This window comes from Myodes glareolus, chromosome 1 (genome assembly GCF_982192425.1).
Source record: "Myodes glareolus chromosome 1, mMyoGla1.1, whole genome shotgun sequence".
Lineage (NCBI taxonomy): Eukaryota > Metazoa > Chordata > Mammalia > Rodentia > Cricetidae > Myodes > Myodes glareolus.
The window spans coordinates 76869559-76887349 of NC_142026.1; the positions used below are offsets into that span (position 1 = coordinate 76869559).

Sequence of the window (17791 nt, forward strand, 5' to 3'; positions counted from 1 at the left end):
ATTTGCCTCGGGATGGAAATGGTTATCCAGCTTCCTAGGAAAGTTCTCCAGAGTTACTGCGTCTAGAATTTGGAATACTTCATATAAGAGTAGACGGTGCAACTGTAAGTTCACTTCTACCTTTAATTAGTGCTACTCCGTGGAGCATTTTGTCTTAATTCATCGTTTTCTTTGTCTGGGCCAGCCAGCTTCTCTTATCTTGCCTTCAAACCTGATACTGTACCTGATTTCTGAGCTATTATTAAACCTATTGCATTTTTCTTTTACTGTTTCATTTCAGTTCGCTACTTTTCGATGTTTCTAACTATTTATTAAATTTGATTTTTATATCCTATATTGTTCTCATTTCCTACAGGCATTTGCAACTATTTTCTTGCACAGGATCATTTCATTCCTATCTTTGAGTTGATTCACATGCGTTACATGTTTTGATCATCTTGAACATGACTCAGGTTTTTGAGTTCTGTATATTCATGTCATTTAACTTTCTTTCCTCAGGGTTACAGATATGGTATGTGCTTGGAGACAAGGGTTTTTTTCTTACTTTTAATTCGTTTGGGGGATGGGTCTTGAGCATCAGAATTTAGATTGTTTGTTGTCTTTGCTGTGTGTTTTTATCTCAGGAGGCTGGTATGCCAAGAAAAGTAAATCGTGATAACTTGTATCTGAAGGGTTCAGAAATCACTGTAGAGGTCTCACAGCAAGCAGGTCGGGAGACTGTGTAGAGCGGGAACAGGGCAGCCCGTGTGGAAGGTGCCTGAAACACGGGAGGGACGTGTCACCATGTGGCAGGGACGCTGGACGAACAGAGGCGGTTGGGAGAAAAGAATTAGCCGGGGGATGGGGTGGGGGAGGAGTGGGGGGGAGGAGGGGGGGAGGGAAGTGGGGAGGGGAGGGGGGAGGGGGAGTGGGGGGGGAGGGAGGACCACTTGGGAAACTAACCAATAAAAAGAGTCCGCGGTAGGCGGTTTTGCAGCCTACCTAGGTGCAGCTAGGTGAATGGAAGTGGATTTTAAGTGGGAGGGTCCGAAGAATTTGGCAAAGTTAAAGGAAGTTCCTCTTTTCCCTCTGGGACTCTGGGACCCACGTGGTGCCAATCTTGGAGCGGAGAACGCGGCCAGTTGTCGCCGGGACGCGTTAACTTCCCGCCGTTGCCGCGCCGGCGGCCTGGGAAAGTCAGCGGTCAGCAGCGCAGTGGCGGGAATCTCAGTCTGGCGGCCCTGGAACCTCACAGGTAGAGGAGGAGCGGGGCTGAGACCCAGAAGGGAAGGGATGGGGTGAGGCGGCTCAGGACACAGCTTCCAAAATTCTGTTGTCGGTAACGTTGTGGTCTTATGAAATGGGTATGTCGTGGGTTTTTCACTTCTCTTACTGCCCCCAGACTGCTCTGTCAAAAATAGTTCCTAAAATAATCTAGTAGAGCATTTGTAGTGTCTGTTGTTTGCAAACAGGGTTCTTTCTGCTACCGTGGCAGCTTCAAAGCTCCTGGAATTTAGTTTTTCCATGCTTTTTATCTTCCCCTGTTTGACTCCTTTCCTATTTAAGAGAGTGGCCCTTGCCTCTGAGGAAGTAGGCATTCCCAGAGAGCATTGTAGAAAATAAAACCAGGAGGAGCCAGTGCAGATTTGAACGAATCAGAAATTAAACTTTATAGAGGACTCCAGTTATGGCTGGGACCATTAATGTTCACTAAGCAAAGTTTTTATGTTAGTTGGTTTGGGCTTTTCGAGACGAGGTTTCTCTGTAGCTTTGGAGTTTGTCCTGAAACTAGCTCTTGTAGACCAGGCTGGCCTCGAACGCACAAAGATCCGCTTCCCGAGTGCTGGGATTAAAGGCGTGCTCCACCACCGCCCGGCTTGTAAGCAAAGTTTTTACTCAATTATTTTTCCGTCTGAGATACTACAGTCTAGAATGTAAATATAGTGTTCAGAAATGTGGCTTCTTATGCAGTGTTTTTATGTTACACCTTCGGTCTAGGCAAGCCTAGTATACAGGCTGTGAGATCAAAACAGGCTACACGGTTTTATAGTCAGTAAACACTTAGAAGAAAACAAGATTAGAATGCATCTTTTGAGTAATTATGGTCACTCTTCTGTATAAGAAAAATGTCTCCTTGTTTGAAGAAAAGCACTCTTCCTCTACATACGTGGTCAAACTGTTGTTATTTTATTTCAGGGTTTGTTAACATTGCGTGCTGTGAATGTGTACTTCTTGTAGGAGTGGGAATGCCTAGATCCTGCTCTCGTGGGTTTTAGCTGAGATCTCTTATTGGAGAACTGCAGCAGTCGGGCTTCTGAGGGTGAGAATATTTCTATTTTGTTATTTATTTTTTATTGCTTTATAAATAATACTGTTAGGAATCCTTCCTAACGCGAGCTCCCTGCCGATGCAAAATTTCCAATCAAGCCGAATCAAAACAAGCCAAATTAAGACATATCCAGGTCTAATGGAAGTTCTGGGCTCCCAGGTAGCCCCGAGAGGGAACCTGGAAGCCCCGGGGGAACACGACCACCTGGAGAAAGAAAAAGGGAGACCACGTGTTCCTTTTTTGGGGGCTCATTTAAATACCCCTCCCTGGGGGTCGGACGAAGGTTCTGCGGTGATAGAAAATAGTTCTTTAGCAGGCTCCCTTGCTCTGCACGAGTGTGAGATGTGTGTGAATGAGTCTCACATCTCAGAGAGTAAAGTGAAAGCCTCAGAAAGAGAAACATTTTTTTAATCGATATTTTCTCTCTTCTTCATGTTTATGCTTTCGTCAGGTGTTACTCATCATTTATTTTGTTTCATGTAAAGTTCCTGGTGCTTTCTGAAGAATCTCTTTCCCTGTGAATCAAAACAAAGAGCTCTGAATGGTGGAGAGGAGGCAGTAGCAAAGGATCCAGGTATGGTAGAGGGTGGAAGGATGGGAAAAGGGTTCAAGTGACAGTAATGAAATTGATTCTATCCTAGAATTCTATTTCATTCCAGATGTTTCTAGAGAATTGCCCTGAGAATAATCTCAGAATATCTCTATTGTGGGTATTAGAAGACTTTCTATGTAAGAATTAATACTCGGCAAATATAATTCAATTTGGTTTTTCACGTGAGTGGTGCTGTCCCTCTCCATTTACATCAGTGATCATGTCTTCTCAATGCTACATGAAATTATATTAATTTCAATATAATTTTTAGAATAATTGATGCTTCTTGGTTTCTCCTTCTCTTAGAATGTTGGAGTATTATATACTTCGTTCAGGCTTTTTCTTATCTAGGGTTAATTTGCCCAATTCCTAAATTAATACCATCAAGATTTTGATAAGATTTGCTAGGTCTGCAGAGATGACTTAGCAGTTAAAAGTGCTGGCTGCTCTTGCAGAGGACCCAGGTTTAATTACAAGCACCTAAAAGGCAGTTCACAACTGCCTGTAATTTCAGGATCTGACGTTCTCACTCAGAGATACATCCAGGCAAAACACTAATTTTCCTGAAATGGGAATAAATAAATTAATAATTAAAATGTTTAAAGAAGATTTAAAGTGCTAGCAATGAGTTAGTATTCACATATATTAAGTAAATTATATATTTAATATATTGTTATATAAAATGTTTATTAAGTATACATTAAGTAGTTGTGTGGTGAATATGTATTAAATAATGAATATTAAATCAATAATGCATATTAAATACACAATACACACAATGTTTTATGTGGATATATTATTATATATATTATGTTCAGTATTCAATGTGTTCTTCTGTTCCTGTCTTGTGTTGACAACAACATTCCAACTTCTTGGAGAAGACACTTTTTAAACTTGGTCTTGACTTTTGTTTGTTTGTTTTGGTTTACCTGAGACACTTTCTCTATGTATTTCTGGTAGTTCTGGAACTCTCTTTGTAGACCAGGTTTGCCTTGAACTCAGATCCACCTACCCCAACCTGAATGCTGAGAGGAAGGCTCGCACCACCTGGCTAGGCTGATTTGTTCTGACTTGAGCACACTGAAGCATGCTGCTTGAAGTCTGAGAAGACTGGGTATCTTTTGCTCTTGTGTGGTGATACTCTCTCTGGAGGCCTTCTAGGGGCTACTGGTTTTCTGTGCTGTTCATGGTCATCTTCCTCACTAACATCCTGTCTTATTTCCAACATCACTGATTGAAGGATGTTGAAACTTCCCTGTATCAGTGTCTTTTTTGCTTCCTACCATTCTGTCATTGAATTGATATTTTTTTTCATGATTTTGGAAACTATTGTAAAATGCATTCAAATGGACTGCATAACTTTCTGGAAATGGACCATTAGATCATTTGTTAATATTCTTTGCTTTGTGTGTTGGTAGATTTAGATTTTACCTACCGAAACTAATTACAGCACATTTTTTTGAAAACGTCTTAGCATTTTGTATCCTTATTTGAAGTAAATACATTTATAAAAAATATTTTAACTTTAGGATGCCCTTTTTTTGAAGCTGTATACTTTTCTTATATATCCTTATACATTTCAAGAGGTCACTGAAAGGAAATACAGACTCATACCATTGTGTTAGTTTTTGTATATTTCTTATGTCTCTTCCTCTTTCTGAGTTCCTTTCTATACTATTTATATTTGCAGTATATTTTCTTACTTAAGAAACTGGAAGATTATCTTTTCTGGGTTTTTTTCTCCTTTTGCTTGTTTGGTTAGTCAGAAGCTGCATGCTTACTAGCATGGTGGCTGCAGTGAGTTGGATTTCCACTGTTCTTTCTGTCTTGTCTCCAGTATTTTTTTTTTTTAGAACCTGAGGGTGCACAGTGACTAGGCAGAGAGGAGATCTCAGTCTACATTAGATGAGCATTTTCTTCATTACTGGCCTGTACTATGTACATTTTGGCTGTTTCCACTGCTTTTGAGCACAGTCTGTTCAGTTCCTTTTTGAAGATAATATTTGCTTTGTGATTTTTTTTTCTCCCCTTTTTAAATTTTTGAATTCTGGATGTTTTTGTATTGTACTATGAAAAGTTTGCTAATAAATACATGCATTCTGTAGGCTGTTTCTTCATTATTTTAGTTATTACCATTTTTAATACAAGTTTTAAATTGCATTCAGTCTTGTTCGTCGGTTTTTGATCTTCTTTTTTTTTTTTTAAGATTTGTTTATTATGTACACAGTATTCTGTCTGCATGTATACCTGCAGGGCAGAAGAGGGCACCAGATCTTATTATGGATGGTTGTGAGCCACCATGTGGTTGCTGGGAATTCAACTCAGGTCCTCTGGAAGAACAGCCAGTGCTCTTAACCGCTGAGCCATCTCTCCAGCCCGGTTTTTGATCTTCTATCCTGATAATTTGTACTTCCATTTAGATCACTGTGTCTGTATTTGGATGCATTTTCCCTGCGTGACGCTTCATATTTCACAGTTCCTTGACTTGGGACTCTGTTTCATTCATATATGTTGATATTTGCTTTTCTTAATATCAATAATTGAAGAGGCTGCTCATGTTAAATATTCTTTTTTTTAATATTTATTTATTATGTATACAATATTCTGTCTACATGTATGCCTACAAGCCAGAAGAGGGCACCAGACCTCATTACAGATTATTGTGAGCCACCATGTGGTTGCTGGGAATTGAACGCAGGACCTTTGGAAGAGCAGGCAATGCTCTTAACCGCTGAGCCATCTCTCCAGCCCCAATATTCTTTTTTTTTATTTATTATGTATACAACATTCTGCCTCCATGTATGCCGGATCTCATTACAGATGGTTGTGAGCCACCATGTGGTTGCTGGGAATTGAACTCAGGACCTCTGGAAGAGCAGCCAGTGCTCTTAACCTCTGAGCCACCTCTCCTGCCCCCTCATGTTAAATATTCTGTTGCATACTTTTTTAGATGTTTCGGGGAAACTCAGATGGTCACAGCTTCTTGGGCTGGTTCTGCATCTGCTGTTAGATTGGGGTGGTTTTTCTGCCATAGTCATGGCTCTGAAATAAATATCAGAAATCACAGGGAGTGAATCAAACTCTGCTCTATGTGCCTGGGCTTGCTGTGCCCCCACATATTCTTAGTGCTTCCATGTAAATTTGTAGGATTCCCTTTATTATATCTTTGAAGCTTATTATGGGAAGATTGATTTTCATAGATTTTGAGTTAATCTTATAAATCATTTAACACTGCAATTTTCACAATGATATGTTTTGTTCCATGTGCATGCACGTTTTCCCATCATGTTTCTTTTTTGGATCTCTCTTGCTTGGTTAATTTTTTCCCCTTTTTTTTAATTTATCATTTTTTTCTGTTCAGTTTTAAGTAGAATCAGTAACAGGTCATATAGCACCTTACTAATTGGTTGGTTATATAGATAATAAAAAAATTCTTCCTCTAAGTAGGCATTCTATTTGTCTAGTTTTATTTTTCATAGGTAATAAATATTTGTATTTAATAATTACATCAGTTTTTTTAGTCAAATCACTCCCTCGTCACTCCATGTCCCATTCCTGGTTAGACACATTTTCTTCTCATTTAACCCCCCTCATATTTCATGTATGTGTTTGGGCAAGTTTATGCCAGATAGCTAGGCCATCTTGTGTTTTTAATTCCATCTGCTGTGTAATATGGTAAGATTTTTTTCATATGTCATCTCCCCATTTTCCAGTCACCTCCCTTTCTTCCATCTCTTACAAATTGTTGCTTCCTCTTTTAATGTTCTCTCCCTTTAGATACTGGAATATAGATTTCCTATAGTATGCTCTGCAGTAAGCAGTCAGCTATTTTCAATATTTGTCAAGTCACAAGACTCTTAGATGACTGTAGTCCATTCATAGTCTGTTTGATGCAGGGTGAAAGCAGCACCAGGCTATGAGTGTGATTAGAACCATTTAAAGGCAGTTTGCATATCTGTATAGGTAGCAAAATGTTAGTAATAGAATTGTACCTAGGGCCTGTGTCGTTCCTTATCGTTGGCTTTTGGACATGTTTCCCATGACATTCATCTATTTCCTTTTGTGGTGCAGCCCTATCAAGCCAGAAGGCCTCTTACCCACAAAATCATCTTACGCAATGACACTGAATGGGCATGCTTTGCCTCAGAGCTGGGGACTGACCACTAATAACTCTGTCTGTAATAACTGCTCTGTAAGCCCGAGCTTACATAACAGTTTTTGACACTCTGAGTGTTACTAGGGTATCTTAAGATATTTTTAGACACTGTGACTGGTCTGCTGACTTCTCAGCATCTTCTTGTTGGTGTGTCATGAAAACTAAGTAATGTATGTGGATTGTATAGCTTATTGAGAGGGCTGTCAGATCCGAGCTTTCTTAGGGGTATTTTAGCCTTTAGAATTCTATTTCTTCTCTAGTAGATCCACTTGGCCTTGCACTCTCTTGTATTGTCTCATTTAATATTTTTTCAACCCTTCTTCCTGAACTATGTCTATCCACAGATTGTTTGGATTGAGTTAGTATGGAGGGACTGGTTCATTGTCTTCCCATAACTTTTTAATTTCATCAGTAGTAAAAGGCACTATAATTTCTGCTGAGTTTATACCTTTTATAATTAATTCAGTGACTTTTTTTCTGCATAAGTTTTTAATTTTTTACTTAGTTTATGGGTTGAAAAGATCCATTCTAAGATAATATCTTCCCTCTGCATTAAAATTCCTGTAGGGGAAATTCTGAAAGGCAATGTTACTAGAATACAATTAAGATTTAGATTCACCCTACCCACATGTGCCTCCTATATATCATTTTTGTTCAACAATCATCAATTCTTTTTCTGCTTCAACTATTGATTCTCTGGGGCTTTTTAAATCTTTGTCACCATTTTGTTAATAGATTATAACCAACAGCTGTTATAACCAATAGCTGGTCATAGACTGGAAATTTCTGCTAACAATATTTGAAAGTCATTAAGAGTCTATAATCAGTCTCTCCTAATTTGTGTCTTTTGTGTTCTAATTTTCTGTTAACCTATTTTGTAACCTAGGTAATTGATAGAATCTCCTTTGTATTTTTTCGGGAGCAATTTGTAATCCCCTTTTAGGCAAAACTTGGTTTGTCCTGCACATAGAATTTTTGAAGCATATTGTTCATTCAGATTTTAGTGTCTTTTCAGGTTAACTTCTCTATTTTCTAAAATAATGTCTGTAGGATTTTGATAAGATTTGCTTCATATATTTGCTGAATATTAACCTCCATCTACATTGTCTTCCCTTTGATATCTTATCTGTCTTTGAAACTCTACAGCTTGTTTCATTACAATTCTTATATATTTTGAAATAGCTACTGGGTTTGATCCTTCTCATAATTTTTGAAGTCGTTGTGGTTTCTCACAGTTTTATAAGTCTTAGGGTTTGTCCATTTATATAGAAAAAAGCCTGTTCTTTGTGCATCTTACTTGGAATCTTTAGAAGATCCTTTTATATTTTTTTCACGTTTGAATGAGAACATGCTATCAATGAGTCAATATTCATGTCTTTTTATTCTCTGCTATCTACTGTTGATTTCAACATTCAACATTTGTTGGAAAGTCACTTTTTTTTTTTAATATTTATTTATTATGTATACAGTATTCTGTCTGTGTGTATGTCTGCAGGCCAGAAGAGGGCACCAGACCTCATTACAGATGGTTGTGAGCCACCATGTGGTTGCTGGGAATTGAACTCAGGACCTTTGGAAGATCAGGCAATGCTCTTAACCTCTGAGCCATCTCTCCAGCCCTGGAAAGTCACTTGTTAAACCTTGATTTTTACTTGGTTTGAAGACTTGTTCTATTTTTAAGGCCGGGCCACCCTGTAGCATGCTTGTTGAAGTTTGAGGAGACTGGGCATCTTCTGCTGTTGTGTGGATGGTTCTCTGGAGGCCTACTAGACATTATTGCTTTTCTGTGCTGCTCATGATCAGTTTTCTCAATGGTGGACACTGAAGCTTCCCTGCATGACTGTCTATTTGTTTCCTACATTCCTGTCATTATTGCTTCATGTATTTGGGAACTCTTTTGTGAACTGCAATCAAGTTGATGACATAGCTGTCATCAACTGTTAATATTTTTTGTTTGATATATTTATAGATTCGGTTTTTCTGTTACCTATCATAATTATGACCAGTCCTTCACAGAAAATTTTTAAAAAAAATTCCTTCACTTTTTTTGCACTTTGTATCAATATGTTTGAAGTAAATACTTTTATAGTGCATATAGTACTTTTTCTGTGCATTGTCACTATTGTAGGACCCGGACTATTGTAGGACTCGAGGACAGTTTTGGTCAGCCAGCGAAAGCTTTTTGTTAGTTTTTGTGTTTACTTTGTCATAGCCTGGTGATTTAGCTGTAGGGCATTGTTTTATCTTTGATAGGGTAATTTTTTATACACCGAATTTTTATACGGTGCCAGGTTTCCCCTGGCTGGGAGGGAATTTCTAAGATGCCAGGTTCCCTCCTGCCTGGGAAGGAATTCCTTTTCTGGGGCCAAAGTATTAGTTTTTCAAAAAGCTAAATAAAGTGGCATTCGGCTGATCTCTTTTCTAATGACCATGGTCTCTTGTGTCTTTCTTTAAATCTCCAGACCTTTGCCCAAACTCGCGTGAGGTACAGTTGTACGCGAACTGTACCGAGAGGGTAACACAAAATTGGGTGTTACAATCAGAGGCCCCACTGGGATCATCAACAGCTACAGTTGGAGACTTGTCTGCAGAGACCCATTTGCGAGATTTGGGAAGTAGGGATCCCTGAGAGATCGCCCTCGGGAGGCTGGCCAGCAGGTAAGTGGTGAGGGTGTATTGGCTAATGGGTGCAAGTATTTCTGTTCCAATGTTAAGAGCCCGGTTAACGGGCCAATTGCTAGTTCTTTTGGAGAAACAAGGCACCGATATTAAGGTTAAGATGGCACAGGAGATAGTTAAGACGGTTTTAGAGTTTAGTCCCTGGTTTCTCCATGCAGGGGGTTTTAATATTTCTGATTGGGAGCAGGTAAAGGCTGACCTTCAAAATGCACTGAAAGAGCGAGGGCCAGAAGTTTTCCCCATAGCAATATTTTCTCTATGGCGCTTAGTCAGAGATGCTCTTCTCAGTGATGATGTAAAAGTAAAAGAGCAATTAGAGATTTTGAACAAAACCCTTGAGGAGATTCAGAAAGCAGAATCTGTGCGTTCTATTAAGAGCTTCGAGGAGCAGGAAGTTAAGAGTGTTAGGGTTATAGATGAGGAGGAAAAAATTCTAGAAAAGGAGATCGCACTTTTAAAAAAAAAGTTAGAAAAAGAGGAAAGCAAGGAAGCAAACAGAGATCTCTTGATGAGACCTCCGCTGCAAAAAACACTTTTTGCGACTTCTACTCCTTGTACTACTGCTTCTGCCCCTATAGACCTAGAGGCGAAAATCCGAGAGATTCAAGACAGACTAAATAATCTATGTAGAGAGAGACAAATTTTTCCTATTGGAGAAATTATTGATCCACAAGAACAAAGGACCAGACAACATAACCCCCTGGCCTTTAAGGATATTAAGCAGTTAAAAGAAGCAGTTGTGGCCTATGGAGTGCATGATCCTTTTACTGTGGTTTTATTAGAATCCCTTGCAAAGCTCAACCTTACACCCAGTGACTGGATGCAGCTTTGTAGGGCTTGTCTCTCAGGGGGAGATTATTTGTTATGGAGAAGTGATATGCAGGAAAATTGCAAAATGACCGCACAGAATAATGCCATTGCGGGTTTCCCCCAGCATAACCTTGACATGTTAACCGGTGAAGGACAGTATGCTGGCTCAGCAGCACAGATTGCATATGATCCTGCGATTTATGCTCAGATAGCTGCCGCGGCTGTTAAAGCTTGGAAAACTTTACCTAGCAAAGGAGCAGGAGAACAGCTTTCTAAGATCTTTCAAGGATCTTCAGAACCTTATTGTGAGTTTATTCACCGCCTTTTACAAGTGGGAAGTCGTATTTTTGGAGATGTGAGCTCAGCTATGCCGAGTATAAAGATATTAGCCTATGAAAACGCTAACAGACTTTGTCAAGAGGTTTTGCGCCCTCATAGAAATGGAGACCTAAATGACTTTATCCATTTATGCAGAGACATAGATAGTACTCACAAGGTGGGTCAGGTAATTTCTCCTGCCCCTAGGGAAGGTCAAGGCAGAGCTAGATCTCGTAATTGTTTTCATTGTGGAAGGTCAGGACACTTCAAAAGGGACTGCCCTGCCACTAAAGGGGCAGTTAATCAATCAAGAAGAAGTCCAGGTGTTTGCCCAAAATGTCAAAAAGGGGCACATTGGGCTAATGACTGTCGGTCTAAGACCGACAGTCAAGGAAATCCCATCCTCGCGTTGGGAAACGGGAGGAGAGGCCTGCCCCGGGCCCCCAGAATGCAAGTTTACAGGGCCGTTAGTGGACCAGCTGCTCCCATCAGATACATTCCTCAAAGAAATGCCTCACTGTCTATGACCTTGTTCGAGGCACCTCAGGAAGTGCAGGACTAGATCTCTGTACCTCCCCCGGGTAGTATTGACCCCAGAAATGGGTGTACAAGCCTTGGGGACTAGAGTTTTTGGACCTATTCCATAGGGTTCAGTGGGGATAGTCTTGGGTAGAAGTAGTTCTGTGCTTAAAGGGATTAAAATTTTACCACGAATTATAGACTGTGATTATACTGGAGAAATTAAAATTATGGTTGAAGCTGGTATGGGAGTCCTTGTCATCCCTCTAGGGGAAAGAATAACTCAACTAGTGCTTTTACCCTTGTCTCACTCTATTAATCCATTCAGTAAACAAGTATGAGGGGACAAGGGATTTGGCTCCACGGGATTCCCTGGAGCATTTTGGGTCTCTAGCTTAGAGAACCGTGCCACACTTACCTTAACAATCTCTGAGAAAGATTCTAAGGCCTTCAGATACAGAGGCTGATTCTTCTGTGATTGCTAAAAAACACTGGCCTGCAGCCTGGTCTCTATCTACAGCCAGCCTCCTGCATTACAGGGGGTACGAATGGCCTGTTCTCCAGAGTGCAGTACTCAATATTTAGATTGGGAGGATGAAGAGGGCCATAAGGGGATTTTTAAACCATTTGTCCTGGAACACCTTCCTCTTAATTTGTGGGGAAGAGATGTTTTTCAGGCTATGGGAGGAGTTCTGACCACCGAACCTGTGCAGAGCATGATACCAAACCAGGGCTTTGTCCCCGGTCAGGGTCCGGGCAAAAATCTGCAGGGAGATGTGTAGATTTTAGCTGATAAGAAAATGATCCAACAATTACCTGGACAGCGTGCAGGGCTAAGAAATTTTTCTTAGGGGCCATTGCAGAGCAGCTAGAATGCATTCCTATTAAATGGAAAACTGAAAAACCTGCATGAATAGAGCAATGGCTCCTGAGTAAGGAAAAATTACAGGCTGCTCATACTTTGGTCTGGGAACAGCTAGAAGCAGGACGTATAATGCCATCCACTTCTCCCTGAAACACTCCTATCTTTATTAAGAAAAAGTCTGGTAAATGGAGGTTGCTGCAGTAAATGATTGTATGGAAATTATGGGGACAACTCAACCTGGGTTGCCACAACCTGTAGGTATCCTTTTAGTTATTGACCTGAAGGATTGTTTTTTCACCATTCCCTTGCATCCAAAAGACTGATAAATTTGCTTTCAGTGTACCATCTATGAAGTTCATAGAACCATAAAGGTGTTACCAGTGGGCAACATTGCCCATGGGTATGGCCAATAGTCCCATCATTTGCCAGATGTTTGTGGCACGGGTTATTGCCCCAATAAGGCATAAATATTCTCAACTGTATATAATTCATTGTATGGATGACATTTTATTAGCAGGACAGGACCCAGAGATAGTTCTTGAGGCTTTTGCTGACTTGCAAGAATGCCTAGCATGTGCTGGGTTGGTGATTGCTTCTGATAAGGTACAACAACAGTTTCCATATCAATATTTGGGACATCAGTTATTGCAGACAGGGGTTAAAACCTCAGAAAGTTACTCTTCACTTAGATAAATTATGAATGATTTTCATAAATTGCTTGGAGACCTCAATTGGGTTCGGCCCAGTCTGGGAATTCCTACTGGAGTCCTAAGGCCGCTTTTTGACATTCTGCAGGGGAATCCAGACCCAACTTCCTTTCGTGAGTTGACACCTCAGGCAAGGCAATGCATTTACTTTAGTTGAAGAAAAGCTTGCCTCTGCTCATATTCATTATATTGATTATAGTCAGCTGCTGCATTTGATAATTTTTCCCTTTCAGCATAGTTCTACTGGAGTTTTTTGGCAGAAAGGACCCATCCTACCTATGGGTACATGAACAGGTGTCACCTGTAAAAATTGTTATCTCATACCCATCAGCTGTGCTACACCTTATTCAGAAAGGGTATAAACTTGGTTTACAAACCTTTGGAATGTTACCTGATAAGGTCATTACACCTTATACCCAGGCAGAAATAACTTGGCTGCAGAATTTCGCTGAGGTTTGGACCTTGTTTTTAAGAACTAATCCCTGCGAGTTTGATAATCATTATCCTTCTGATAAATTGGTCACCTTTTTCAAAAATCATCCGGTATGTTTCCCTAGGGTTATTTCTTTACAGCCTCTGGCAGGGGCAAGAAATGTGTTCCTCTACCGGGAGAGCTGTGGTGGCCTCCCCTCCTGACTTTGACATTCAGCCTGTTGATACTAAATCTGCTCAGGTGGCTGAATTGATCACTGAACAAATGGTCTTAAAGAAATATGCTGACATTCCATTTAACCTTTTTACTGACAGTCAGTATTTAAGCAAAATTCCTGAGCCTTTGGAAACTACAGCTTATATTGCTTCTGTATCTTGAGTCCAGATGTAGTTATTGGCTATTCAAACTTTACTTTGGGCCCGATCTGATCTATTCCCATTTACGTAGGACATTTGCGGACTCATAGTGACCTCCCTGGCCCCTTGAGCGAGGGGAATGCTTTGGCTGATCAGCTCACTTGCCAAATTTATGCAGCGAGTCAAGAATCTTATGAAGCTGCAAATAAAGCTCATAATTGTTTTCATCTCAATGCTGGGTCTTTAAGATTTCATTTTAAGATAGCTCGAGAGCAAGCCACTGATATTGTTAAAAAATGCCCTTTGTGTACAGAACTTTTAACTGTTCCCCATTTGGGAGTTAATCCTCGGGCTTGCTCCTAATCATTTGTGGCAAATGGATGTTACCCACATTTCTTTTGGGCTCATGCAATATGTTCACGTAACCGTGGATACTTACTCTCATTTTATTTTTGCCTTAGCTCATACAGGAAAAAAATTACGAGATGTTAAAAGTCACTGTCTCCATGCTTTTGCCTACATGGGAATTCCAAAAACTATAAAAACTGATAGTGGACCAGCCTACACCAGCGCTGGCTTTGCTAAATTTTGCTTGGAGTTTTCTATTTCTCTTAAATCTCTATAATCCCCAAGGACAAGCCATAGTGGAATGAGTACATCATACACTCAAAGCTTATTTACGTAAAACATAAAAGGGGGATTATGGTTCCACCCCCAGAAACCATTTGTCCTTTATTTTATACATTTTAAATTTTTTGACTGTTGATGCTCAATCCCAGACCACTGCTGAGTGACATTGGCGACCAAATTCTTCTGGGATGCCTCATGTTAAATGGAAAAATCTAGCAGATGGTACCTGGTATGGCCCAGATCCTGTACTAATCTGGGGTAGGGGAGCTGTCTTGTGTTTTCCCACAGGATGCTGACAATCCAATTTGGGTACCTGAGCATCTGGTGCATGCTGTGGATTTTCCTGTCCAAAAGCCTAAAGACAGGACAGAACCAAGAGATACAGCAGACACTGACCTGCCACCTGAAGAGCTGCTGGGTTCCTGAGAAACTGGCTGTGGTGGTCCGAGTGCCAAGGACTCTTCCTTTACCCATCTTCCCTTCCCATTATATTGTCAGCCATTGCTGTGGCTGCCAGAGCGGCTAATGCTGCTGGATTTTCCCTTAATCAGTTACTTGCTTCTGCTAGTGCTATGGGTACCCTCTCAGGGCAGGTTGCAAATGCCTTGGCCGTTCAAATTGAGCTAAATTTACAAATGAATACTGTAGTTAATTTTGCTGTTGGTTATGGTTTTTGATCTCTGCCAGGTTACAGGGAAAGCTTTCTGCTGTTATTCTTGGACCCTGGAGTACAAGATTTACAAATTGGCTATTAATTATTATTGTAGTTAATTATACCAGGATTCCTTCCACCAGTGCTGAGACCTTACTTAAAGGGCTCCATTTTGGGCAGACTTTTTAAGGATTGAGCAGGCACAGTCTCCTTTAGGAGTGCTTATGTGTGCTGGAGCATCATCTCCATGATTTCATGGTGCCAGAGCCAAAGGCAAGCTCAGGTCAATGTTGCCATGTGGCAAGTCCTCTTAGCTATTGCCCCAGAGTATCTTTCAGCTTAAATCTGGCTATACATGGTGATGGGTGACTAGTGAGCCAATGACGGGTAAGGTTTTTGGGGGGCTGCCCCAACCTAAGACAGGAAATGTGTTTTGACCTGGATGCTTTCCCATGACGGGTAAGGGGTTTTGCCCGATGTCCGATGCCACCCAAGACAGGCCTAGTCATAATTTATATGAAAGGGGGACCTGTAGGGCCCAGGTCTACCCTTGATCCCTGAGGAGCATGTTGAGGACAGTTCTGGTCAGCCAGCTAAAGCTTCCTGCTCAGCCTGCCATAGCCTGGTGATTTAGCTGTAGGGCATTGTTTCATCTTTGGTATGGTAATTTGCCACCTGCCTGGGAGGAATTCCTATACTCCCTATAAGACACCAGGTTCCCCCCTGGCCTGGGAAGGAATTCCTTTACTGGGGCCAAAGTATATTAGTTTTGCAAAATGCTAAATAAAGTGGCATTCAGGTGATTTCTTTTCAAATGACCATGGTCTCTTGTGTCTTTCTTTCAGTCTCCAGGCCTTTGCCCAAACTCGCATGAGGTATGGTTGCACGCAAACTGTACCGAGAGGGTAACACAAAATCGGGTGTTACGATTATTTTTTTCATTTATTACTTGATTTTAATATTTTCTTTGCATTTTTTAGCTTCTTGGTGAACTCTTACTATTTATGCATTATACTATGAAATGTTTGTTAATAGATTTCTCCGTTCTGTAGGCTGTTTCTTTCAGTTCTTTCAGTTATTTTTCAACTGTACATAGTTAAATTTCACTGATTCATTTTGTGGACCTCTATGAATTCTTTTACATGTGGAGATTTACTTTTCCCTACAATACTGATTGATAAGGCTGCTTATTGTGTAACAAGTTTTTGGCATTTTGGTCAAATTTAGTTGGTCACCCCAGTTGGGTTGGTCCTAGATCTTCTGTTACTGCTTTAGGTGTCTACTCTTCTGCCACTGCTATGGTATTCCTGTGGTTCTGCAGTGTCATCTGAAGTCACACACAGATGGTGGGATGATTCAAACTTTGTTACATTTGCTTCGGCTTTCTCTGCTGCACTCTTTGAGTATTTGTAATTGTGTAATTTGTAATTAATATAAATTTGTAGGTTTCTCATTACTGTATCTGTGAAGTAAATCATGGGTAGCTTGATGATCACAAATTTTGAGTTAAATCATATAAATCTTTTTTAGACTTATTTATTTATTGTATGTACAACATTCTGCTTCCATGTATGCCCACATGCCAGAAGAGGGCGCCAGATTTCATTACAGAAGGTTGTGAGCCACCATGTGGTTGCTCTGAATTGAACTCAGGACCTCTGGAAGAACAGCCAGTGCTCTTAACCCCTAGGCCATCTCTTCAGCCTTTTATATAACACTTTTACCCCCATAATTTTCATAATAATGCGTATTGTTCCATGTGCATGCAAGCTTTTCCCATCTTTGAGCACCATTATCTTTTTCTTCAGTGAATTTATGTTCGTATTTTATATGTCTCTCCTGTGCTTGATTAGTTTCTTTTTGCCTTTTTAGAAATTTTTTTATTTATTTATTGTTCAGTTTGGATTAAATACAGCAAAAACAGACAGTATAAATCTTCTCTAATTGGTTGTTTATATGAAAAAGTTAAAAGTTCTACTTCAAAATAGATATTGATACCTCCTCTTAAATTCTGTTAGTATAAATATTCAGTTTTTATAACTAATACATATTGATATATCATATTTGCACAGTTTTAGACACTCATCATTACCCCCTTGTTACCCCCTGTCTCATCCCCGGGTAGATGTGTTCTTCCCAGTTGTCCTCATATTTCACGTATGATTTCGGGCAGATTTGGGCCAGATACCCAAGCTGTAATGTGTCTGTAATTACAATTCCATGTCATACGGTTAGAGAATTTTTCATATGTCACCTACCCATCTTCCAGCTCTTAAAATCTTCCCTCCTCTTCTGTCATGTTCCCTACATTTTAGATGTGGAAATATGGAATCCCCATCCTAGCCTGTTTAGTAAGCAGTCAGTTGGTTTCAGTATTTCTGAAATAACTATTATCTGTTGAAAACATATTTTCTTAGATCCAGGCTGAAGCAACACCATGCTGTGGTGTGAACAGAATCAGTAAAAGGGAGATTGAATATTTGTACATGTAGCAGGATTTCCTCATAGGCCCATCATCTTCATCATCACTGTCTTGGCCCAGTTGTCTATGCCATGCATATATTTCCTTCTGTGGAGCAAGCTTCAAATGAACCCAGAAGGCCTTCTGTTACCCACAAAATAATCTCGGCACTTGACACTAATGGACATTCCATGTGCGGCTGGTTGGGATTATATCTCACTGGATCAAAAACTGGGTATGGCTATTGATAACTCTGCTCCCTGTCCCGGGCTACATAGCAGTTTTTGACATTATAAATGTAACCA

At 40.2% G+C, this 17791-nt stretch overlaps 1 protein-coding gene across 2 annotated transcripts; it reads left to right on the forward strand.

Moving 5' to 3' along the window:
• The first annotated feature begins 2172 nt into the window (after nt 1-2172).
• LOC146895915 (endogenous retrovirus group K member 5 Gag polyprotein-like) lies at nt 2173-15843 on the forward strand. 2 transcript variants are annotated; one of them, XM_087910271.1, is made up of 3 exons: nt 2173-2299; nt 2760-2882; nt 9519-15843. In XM_087910271.1, exon 3 carries the CDS (start codon nt 9740-9742, stop codon nt 11423-11425), a length of 1686 nt encoding a protein of 561 aa, XP_087766397.1. In that variant the 5' UTR covers nt 2173-2299; nt 2760-2882; nt 9519-9739; the 3' UTR covers nt 11426-15843. The 2 variants fall into 2 exon arrangements, with proteins under 2 accessions (XP_087766397.1, XP_087766399.1); XM_087910273.1 differs by having other exon boundaries at nt 2179-2299; nt 2794-2882.
• The last annotated feature ends 1948 nt before the right edge of the window (nt 15844-17791 follow it).